General features: G+C 43.8%; 1 protein-coding gene across 2 annotated transcripts; it reads left to right on the top strand.

Annotated features, from left to right (window-relative positions):
* The first annotated feature begins 5,088 nt into the window (after window positions 1-5,088).
* On the top strand, window positions 5,089-9,607 carry LOC147270416 (uncharacterized). Of its 2 annotated transcripts, XM_086202937.1 has the most exons (8): window positions 5,137-5,272; window positions 7,279-7,513; window positions 7,594-7,702; window positions 7,783-7,853; window positions 7,963-8,049; window positions 8,140-8,218; window positions 8,338-8,484; window positions 8,595-9,607. In XM_086202937.1, the coding sequence occupies exons 2-6, from the start codon at window positions 7,433-7,435 to the stop codon at window positions 8,191-8,193; spliced, it is 402 nt and encodes a 133-aa protein (XP_086059063.1). In that variant the 5' UTR covers window positions 5,137-5,272; window positions 7,279-7,432; the 3' UTR covers window positions 8,194-8,218; window positions 8,338-8,484; window positions 8,595-9,607. The 2 variants fall into 2 exon arrangements, with proteins under 2 accessions (XP_086059054.1, XP_086059063.1); XM_086202928.1 differs by lacking the exon at window positions 7,279-7,513 and having other exon boundaries at window positions 5,089-5,272; window positions 8,326-8,484.
* Window positions 9,608-9,913: the final 306 nt, after the last annotated feature.

Consider the following 9,913-nt stretch of genomic DNA (forward strand, 5'->3'; position numbering starts at 1 on the left):
CTGGTGGTTTCCTTAAAGGGGTGGAGCCAAAAGGGGAGAGTGGTCCAAGGAAGCTCCTTAAGAGCTGTAGGTGCAAACCTTTGCTCCCAGATGGGGGAGGGGGTACAATCACAGGCAAGGTTCATTGAATGATTATGCATGTGGATGTATGATTGAGTTGGTGTAGTAGTCTGTAATCATGTATATATTTAGTCAGGTTATGTTATTGAGATGGTGCTGGTTTGATGTAAATATTGATTGTAGAGCATGGTTGTGGTCTCACCTCCACTCTATGGGCTGGTCTGTCTAATTTCCTGCAGCCAGGAGGGAATTAAAGGCAGTCAGGGGTTTTTAATGGAAGTTGATGGTGTCTCATGCAATCTCATTCAATACTCCAGTGGTGGTTTAAGTGAAGAAAAACATGGGTTAGTCAGTAGGACTCTGTGTGTGTGTGTGTGTGTGTGTGTGTGTGTGTGTGTGTGTGTGTGTGTGTGTGTGTGTTTGTGTGTTTCCATGCAGACTTTCCCTTGTGACAACCGATTTGATTTGGAAACCATCTCATCTAAATCTCCTCTCCAAAAACCCTCTTCTGCAACTTTGTACCCAAGTTGTCTCCTCATCAGGCACCACAGTATCCAGTAGGTTCAGTTAAAACAGTCATCAGTGATTAATGTTCATGTTCAATGATGAGGTTTTGATTTATTCTTCTAGAATCATCTGAACAAACCCTCCTCAACACAGTGAAGCCTTCATCTGACAGGAGGAGTTTCTTTTCCCAGTGATTCCACTGACAGTGAAAAGCTACGTTCATCAGACTGGTCTGATAGGATCAACTACTGGTTGCTCTGGAGTGGAAACAGCAACCTGTCAGGAAACATTAGTCAGATCAAAGCCAAGATTAAAGCAAGAGCCTCCAGATCAAAGTCAGAATTGATGACGATGTCATCAGGGGGCTTTGATGGTGTATTTATTTGTACCTGGAATTCTGTCTTTGATCTCAGGAGGACATGAAAGAAACCCAATTGAGGAAAGCAGAGGAGAACATTCAGCTTCATTAGAAACACTTGAACTGTTGAACAGGAGAATTTGTTTGAAACAGTTTACAACACTGAGTGACAGGATTGAAGAGGGGAGATTTTGGTATTTTCAGTTTAATTCTAACTTTAAACTGGGCATGAACATTTTTAGTCGTTCATATTCTAATATACAGAGGAAGTCATAACATTCCCTTTTTTTTAACCTGTCCTGTTCAGGAAATGGAAATGGAAATTTAGCTGCTATGTTGAATCAGAAAAACCTTTTGAAGTCTACTTTTGCTTCAGTCAGAAAGTGGACTGTTGTTAACTCTCACAATGGTTGGTGATTGTGGAGGAAGACAAAATCCTTATGAACCTCTTTTTAACAGACACACATTTCTAAAGACACTGGTTCATTTTATTTTTCTTCTTCTAGCAGAGGATGGTTTCGATCCATCGAACTCTGGGTTCTGGGCCCAGCACGCTTCCTCTGTGCCACTCTGCTCTACCATTGACTGAACAGGCCTTGTTTTAGGAGAGCATTCTCTGTCTTTGTCTCTGCCCTGCTCTCCTGCTCTCTTTCCCCACAACCGGTCAAAGCAGAAGGCCGTCCCCACTGATCCTGGATCTGCTCGACGTTCCTGCCTGTTAAAAGGAAGGTTTTCATCACCACTGTTGCAGGATGCGCTGCTGATGGAGAATTGTTGGGTGGAGGTTCATTGAAGGAGTTTGGTGCTGGACCTGCTCTACTAGTAAAGAGTCATGAGAGAACTTTGTTGTGATTTGACTTGACTTGACACACACACACACACACACACACACACACACACACACACACAATCCTAAACAGGATAAGTGGAAGAAAATGGATGGATGGATGTTTCCCAATGTGGCTCTGCAGCAGGAGGTCTTGTAGAAACAGGGACTGACCTGACACCAGCTCCCTCTGGAACAATGGTTCATTCATTCATCGGTGCCAGGAGGCCTAAAAACACAAAACACCAATTCAATCCAGGACCTTGGAGCCTGAACTGAAACTCCATCACACGGTGGCTCTGCTGGGGCTCCCACAGGTGAGTGAGGCTGAGCTCCAGTCTGCTCTGAGGAGGCAGCAGACATCTGCACCACTCAGAGGTTTGGTTGGTGGCTTTGACAAAATCCCAACAAACTCAAATCCTGTTGAAGCAGGAAGTTCTAGTTGAACTCTCATCCACGTCACATGACCAAGAAAACCTCCTCTTTCATTCAGACCAGAACAGACAAACATAGAAACATTGACACCACAGGTGGGCACCGTCAACTTAAAGCACTTTAAAATGGCAAAATATGAGGCCATGCATGCATTTATTATGCAAAATATTTAATACTTTATTGATAATAAGGATTCCAAGAAACTTTCTAAAACCAGGCCGACCTGTGCCGTGTGCTAGACTATGGAAACAAACAGACCCAGAATCAGATATAGAAGTTCAGGTTCTGGATGGTTCCTGCAGTAATTGAAGCAGTTAAAGGCATGTATATCCAAGTGTGTGTGTGTGTGTGTGTGTGTGTGTGTGTGTGTGTGTGTGTGTGTGTGTGTGTGTGTGTGTGCGCATGCATATGTACCGTAAATGACCAATTAGTAGCCCGGGCGTTTAAAAGAGACCAGGGGCCCGTTTCACAAAGCAGGTTTAGAGTGCTGCTCAGTAAAGTTGCCATGACTTGAGATTCTATTCCTGCTGGGTCCAAAAACACCAAGAATAATATCCACCACCTTCTGAACGGGTCCTGGCCCGTCTCCTGCATCAGGGGCCGCCGCAGTCAGCTGTTCAACAGCTGTTCGCCGCAACACTCAATGAGACAAAGACATAGAAGCTCACGCTGCTGTTGAGGAGGCCCTGATCCTAGAGTGGTTAGTACTCTGTGTTGTGGCCGCAGCAACCCTGGTTGGAATCCGGGTCACGGCAGCATGAGATAAATTTCTTTGTAAATTTAGTCTGCTACTGTGGACGGCTCTGCCTGCTAAAAGGTCCAGACCCAAAAGGAGGCTCAGGTATCAGTTTCTTCTCAATGCTAATGTCTGCTAGCTTAGTCTGCTACTTTGATGGCTCTGCCTGCTCAAAGGTCCAGACCCAAAAGTAGGCTCAGGTATCAGTTTCTTCTCAATGCTAATGTCTGCTAGCTTAGTCTGCTACTTTGATGGCTCTGCCTGCTCAAAGGTCCAGACCCCTGGATGTGGTGGTTCCTACCTGAACGTAGATTCTGTCAGCTCATGTTGTTAAATCAACTCACCAGGAACACCAGTAGATTTCAATGGACTGACAATGAGTCTCATTGAATGGTAAACATGTCAAATGTGAAGTCATCACCTGAGGAGGTCTGCTGCTGGAATGAAGCTCCAGATATTCACAAGATATTCTAGATCTTAAAATAAAGCATTTTTAGATTTGATTTATTGTTCATCAGCCTGCTTCATGTGGTGTGATTTTATGTGTTGTACATCAATAGAACTTTGATCGTCCCTCAGGATGTAGAATGATGTCAAAAAGTCTTCTCTCAGCTCTCCTGTCCTCTGAACAGAGGAGTCTCTGCTGAGGTCGTCCCTGTCAGAGTCCTGACGTCTGTTGGGATGCACCGAGAGACTCAGGCAGACAGAAGACGAGGGGAAGTGAAGTCACCTGAAAATAAGAGGGGAGGTTCAACATCAAACTAAAACAGGAAGAACAGGACACAAATGAGATATCAAAATAAGAGAGACCATGAGACATGACCCCCCTCCCTGCTGCTTCCAGCTCTTCATATCGAGCCCCTCCTACAGTGGTTCAGAGACCACAAATATTAAAGGTGTCCACATAAATGGAGACGAACACAAGGTGGCGCTGGACGCTGATGATGCTTTAACATGTTGAAGTGAGCCCCCTAACACAGGACCTGCATTAATAAAACTCTGAAACACTGGGAAGCTCTGCTGGATATAAATTCTACAGTCTAAAACACAGGTTCTGACCTTTAATCCCTGACCTCCAGAACTCATGGAGGAAAACTGTAACAAAGATGTTTCTGTGGCCGTTCCCAAAGAGGTAGGAAAGGTTCCAACACTGTATTTAGTTCATCAATGTACTTCTTTAGTGTCAGGGACGGATCCAGGATCTCCTGCTCATGCATCCCAGGCAGAATCAATGACTTAGCTGCAAGTCACCTTATTGGACCCTTGAACATCTGGAAGTAGTCCAATTAATAATTAATTGCTAATGAAGTCAAAATGATGCTCCAGTGATGTGGTTAGAGTTGCTCCTCACAATGAAACAAAAAAGCTTACAGCACCTGGTATTCCCAGGCGGTCTCCCATCCAAGTCCGAACCAGGATTGTTAGTAGAGGATTTTATTTTAGGTCAGACAAGTTTTCTTTTGACTTCAAATTTCATGTCAAGATCTCAATCAATTAAAAGGTGGATTTTGAATAGGGATCCGGTTGAAACCAGTACTTTTGATTGATGTTCAATAAATCCAATAAAAAAATAAAAAATAATTCTAAATAAATTAATAAATTCTAAAATAAATCATTCTAAATCAATCTGAGCAAATATTTTCTCCTGGGGTATCTCGCCAGTAGAGGGCAGCAAGAGACAGGTTTCTAGGTTTGTTCTCTTGTCTAAACAGACGTTTCAGTGAATGTTTGGTGATTCAAAAATGTTCCTGAAGGAGTGGAAAACCCACATCAAGCCTGAATGAGCCGGTCTCTGATGATGGTATCAAAAGGACAGGACTGTGGTGCTGAGCGGTCCATTCAAATGTATTTGTCTTCATTTAGCTGTATTGTTCCATCTACTCACTTTAGGTGGTTATTCTACTGAATTCAGTGTAGAATCAGTAGAATCACACAATAAAGCGAGGATATCAAAGTAAACATTGACTTGCAGACGCCCTCAAACCTCCCACACATTGAGTTGAGTCCAGAGTTTTAAGTTGCACTTTTAAAGTCGTCCAGCAGATGGTGCTGTTCAGAATCTGAGCCTCTTTGATGTTAAGCCACGCCCACTCCGCGGGTATCATTCAAATGTTTTAATTCTCATCGTTCCTTTGATGCGTCTGCGTTCTAAATCGAGAGTATAAGACCCGGAAGTGACGCAGCATTCCTCAGTCGGCCGTTGCTGGCGGCAGTGACAACCAAACACTGTCCTCAGCACCGGTCTGCACTTAATTTTGGACCATTAATGGCTTTTTCCTGCACTGATTTCCGTCTGAGGACCAACCAGAATGTGTCTCTGCTCCGATACAAGGCGGGAGAGCGCGTCCAGGTGAGTCGACCGCAAATGTAGGAGCTTGTACCTTTGAAGGTGACGCAACAGTTCGAACAACCTTTAGCCATGGGACTGCTAGCAAGTTATAGTTCAAGAATTGTCAATGAAATGAAGGTGGAGGAAAACACTGCATTGTTTCAGGGGAAAATATACGATTATTAGTCAGTTAAAGTTATGCTAACCTGCGCTAATCTAACCTATGTGAACAATTATGTTAACCTGTGCTAATCTAACCTATGTGAACAATTATGATAACCTGCGCTAAGCTAATCTATGTGAACAGTTATGTTAACCTGCGCTAAGCTAACCTATGTGAACAATTATGTTAACCTGCGCTAAACTAACCTATGTGAACAATTATGCTAACCTGCGCTAATCTATCCTATGTGAACAATTATGCTAACCTGCACTAATCTAATCTATTTGAACAATTATGTTAACCTGCGCTAATCTAACCTACGTGAACAATTATGTTAACCTGCGCTAATCTAATCTATTTGAACAATTATGTTAACCTGCGCTAATCTAATCTATTTGAACAATTATGTTAACCTGCGCTAATCTAACCTATGTGAACAATTATGTTAACCTGCGCTAATCTAATCTATGTGAACAATTATGATAACCTGCGCTAATCTAACCTCTGTGAACAATTATGATAACCTGCGCTAATCTAACCTATGTGAACAATTATGTTAACCTGCGCTAATATAACCTATGTGAACAATTATGTTAACCTGCGCTAATCTAACCTGTGAACAATTATGTTAACCTGTGCTAATCTAACCTATGTGAACAATTATGATAACCTGCGCTAATCTAACCTATGTGAACAATTATGCTAACCTGCGCTAATTTATCCTATGTGAACAATTATGTTAACCTGCGCTAATCTAACCTATGTGAACAATTATGGTAACCTGTGCTAATCTAACCTATGTGAACAATTATGATAACCTGCGCTAATCTAATCTATGTGAACAATTATGCTAACCTGCGCTAATCTAACCTATGTGAACAATTATGTTAACCTGCGCTAATCTAACCTATGTGAACAATTATGCTAACCTGCGCTAATCTAACCTATGTGAACAATTATGCTAACCTGCGCTAATTTATCCTATGTGAACAATTATGTTAACCTGCGCTAATCTAACCTATGTGAACAATTATGCTAACCTGTGCTAATCTAACCTATGTGAACAATTATGATAACCTGTGCTAATCTAACCTATGTGAACAATTATGATAACCTGCGCTAATCTAACCTATGTGAACAATTATGCTAACCTGCGCTAATCTAACCTATGTGAACAATTATGCTAACCTGCGCTAATTTATCCTATGTGAACAATTATGTTAACCTGCGCTAATCTAACCTATGTGAACAATTATGGTAACCTGTGCTAATCTAACCTATGTGAACAATTATGATAACCTGCGCTAATCTAATCTATGTGAACAATTTTGTTAACCTGCGCTAATCTAACCTATGTGAACAATTTTGTTAACCTGCGCTAATCTAACCTATGTGAACAATTATGCTAACCTCTACTAATCTAACTCTGGAATAAACGCCACCTGTTAAATAGCTTTTAACAAAACACACCACTCAGTGTTTGAATCTCTTTGTTTTTTGGTTTTCCTGTCCTTTGACCTGGAGAGTGAATTGTGAAGATTAGCAGCAGAACATTGAGGAAAGTGAACGTCTGCATTGAGAATCCTGTTAATTTTACTGGGTGGTCAAAGTTGAGATGTGATGATGAAGGCTTAGTTTCCTGAAGCTCCAAACAACCCTGTGAATCACTATCAAGGGATCATCTCTCAGTGGATCAGCTCTTGTTTGTTCTAATAATTCAAGTGAGGTGTTGTGCACCCTAGAAAGGTTGATGCTGACCCGTTTAGCAGTAAATATTAACGGGTGACAAGTTAAAGGAAAAACAAACATGGCTGCTGGGACAGATGTGACATGGTTAATAACCTTCTCCTCCTCTATGCTGCAGGTGAACTTGACTCCCCCTCAGGAGGTCCAGGGGCCAAAGAGAACTGGTCCAATCCACCAGGAGCAGGAGAAAGAGACCTTGAGGGACCGCTCCAAGACCCAGCAGCAGCAGGGTGGAGGCAGACAGGGAGGAGCCATGGGGAACCCTTCCAAAAATGGAAATGGGTGGTGCAGCCCACCTCGTGATGGGAGGCAGGAGCCCCAAAAGAGAGGACGCCGCACGCAGCATCCCAACGGTAAAGTCCCAGTCATTGTCACTGCCCGTCCTGGCTGAAGTCTTGGTGACTGGACTTGAAATCTCATGTTGTTTTGCTAGCCTGCTGCTGGGGACCATTCGAGGAGCCGAGGGGACACGTGGGGCCGCTGGCGACCCTCCTGCCGAGAGTCCAACTGGAGGGACGGGCGTCGTAGCGCCGACGTCACAGGTAGGAACTTTCAGCTAAAGCCTCTGTCTCACATGATCGGGACTGAACTTCAACCCCTTATTGTCTTTCTTTCCCTCCAGTCAAGCGTGGACCTGGCCACCTGTCCCCTGCTGCTTCATCCAGGGACCTGACCAAGTGTGTCAGGAAGCAGGTCAGCAGGCTGTCTGGGGTTCATGCTCTGATTACTTCAGTTGTTGACGGTTTGTTGGATCGGCGAGTTGCCGAAGAGCATTTTGAAACTGTTTTTAATGGTCTTTCAGAGCCTCACCACCAGAGAGATGAGGCAGCATCTGGACAGGCTGCTGCGGGACGAGGCCAGCAACAAGCAGATCTGGGACTGGGTGCAGGTGTGTGTTTTCTGGTTGTGGGGTGACGGGACCACATCGGTCTGTTGGTCAATCATGGTGAACCTGGATTGTCCTCCTCTCTTTTTCAAGCCAACCTGGATGAAAGCCAGACCGCTTCTGTGGAGTTCCTCAGAGCTTTGCTGACGACTGTGCAGGTCTGCCGTCGTCGGTACGTGGGACTCCTCTGTTTTGTTTGGTTTTTTGACTGTCCTCATATTCGGTTCTGGGTCGTGACCCTGCTGACATGGAATTGAATACTCAGAAATTTTCCACCAGTTTATCTGCTAGTTTCAGGCGAGCACCGCAACTGTCTGGATGCAGGACGGCTGACTAAGAGAGTCAGGCTTCTCAAGAGGTTTCTGACCGATGGACCCAAACAACTTCAGGCCCTCTTGGCCCTCCAGCAGCTGATGGCAGAGATGCATCACCCCAAAAGTGAGTGTTGACCTCCTGACCTCCCTGGAGGGTGGGATGAGTCTTGTTTTGGCTCCAAAGCCCCTAAACCAGTCCATGATAAAAGCTGCCGTGTTGCGGCGTCCCCGCAGTGCTGCTCCTGACGGTCTTTGACGTCCCCTTTGAAGAAGATGTCATTTACACCGAGGTCTTCCTCAAGTGGCGGGGAAGTGACGGTGCAGAGCAGCGAGCCTTGGAATCCGTGCGTCTCTTCTTCACCTGGCTGGGATAAGTTGAAGATGATGGCCCCCCCAAGTCCTCACCGGGGCCCCAGGGGCTGCACAGGCTGCTGGAAGAAGCCGAGGACAGTTTGGCCTGAGTGGCCGGAACCACTGAGGTGAACCATGAGAACGACTGGAGCCTCTTTTCATCTTTTTAAATGCTTTTCTAATTAAAAAAAAAATTGTAATTGATTGTGTTTTTAAATAGTTTTTGTCCTTTTTTTGTTTTTGTTAATCAAAAATTGTAACTTTATTCTCAGTTTTAATGGATCCAGATGTCTTTCTTTCTTTTTGTGCTTGTTTTTTTTTTTTTTTTTGTTATGTTTGTTTTAAGGGAGTTTGTTTGAGAGAAAATAACCTTGATACCTAGAAAAAAGCTCCCGTCCACTGTCTGTCTGGCTGCTCTCAGGTTTTCTTCCAACCTCGGCCCTTCACCTGGTAGAAATCCACATGTTCTTAGATGTTCATGTTCCACATGTCGATATTTGCAGACATGCGTTAGGTTTGTGTCTGTTTAGAGATTCTTGGGGTAAATAACCGTCCCCACAGGTTTTCATCTGTCTGAATCAGTTTAAATACATCCCTCCACACTTTGATGTGTTCATCAGGTACATATCTAGATAGAAATGTGGACCACCATCAGGTACATATCTAGATAGAAATGTGGACCACCATCAGGTACGGATCTAGATAGAAATGTGGACCACCATCAGGTACATATCTAGATAGAAATGTGGACCACCATCAGGTACATATCTAGATAGAAATGTGGACCACCATCAGGTACGGATCTAGATAGAAATGTGGACCACCATCGGGTACATATCTAGATAGAAATGTGGACCACCATCGGGTACATATCTAGATAGAAATGTGGACCACCATCAGGGACATATCTAGATAGAAATGTGGACCACCATCAGGGACATATCTAGATAGATATGTGGACCACCATTAGGTACGGATCTAGATAGATATGTGGACCACCATCAGGTACATATCTAGATAGAAATGTGGACCACCATCAGGTACGGATCTAGATAGATATGTGGACCACCATCAGGTACATATCTAGATAGAAATGTGGACCACCATCAGGGACGGATCTAAAAGCTTTTTTTTAAAGGTCTCAAAGGTGACGCCAAATCCTCCAGGCAGAGACACTCAGTCAAAAGCATCATGGGATATCT

Source organism: Aulostomus chinensis, chromosome 1, assembly GCF_037954235.1.
Source record: "Aulostomus chinensis isolate RoL2024-O1b breed Wild chromosome 1, RoL_Achi_v1.0, whole genome shotgun sequence".
NCBI lineage: Eukaryota > Metazoa > Chordata > Actinopteri > Syngnathiformes > Aulostomidae > Aulostomus > Aulostomus chinensis.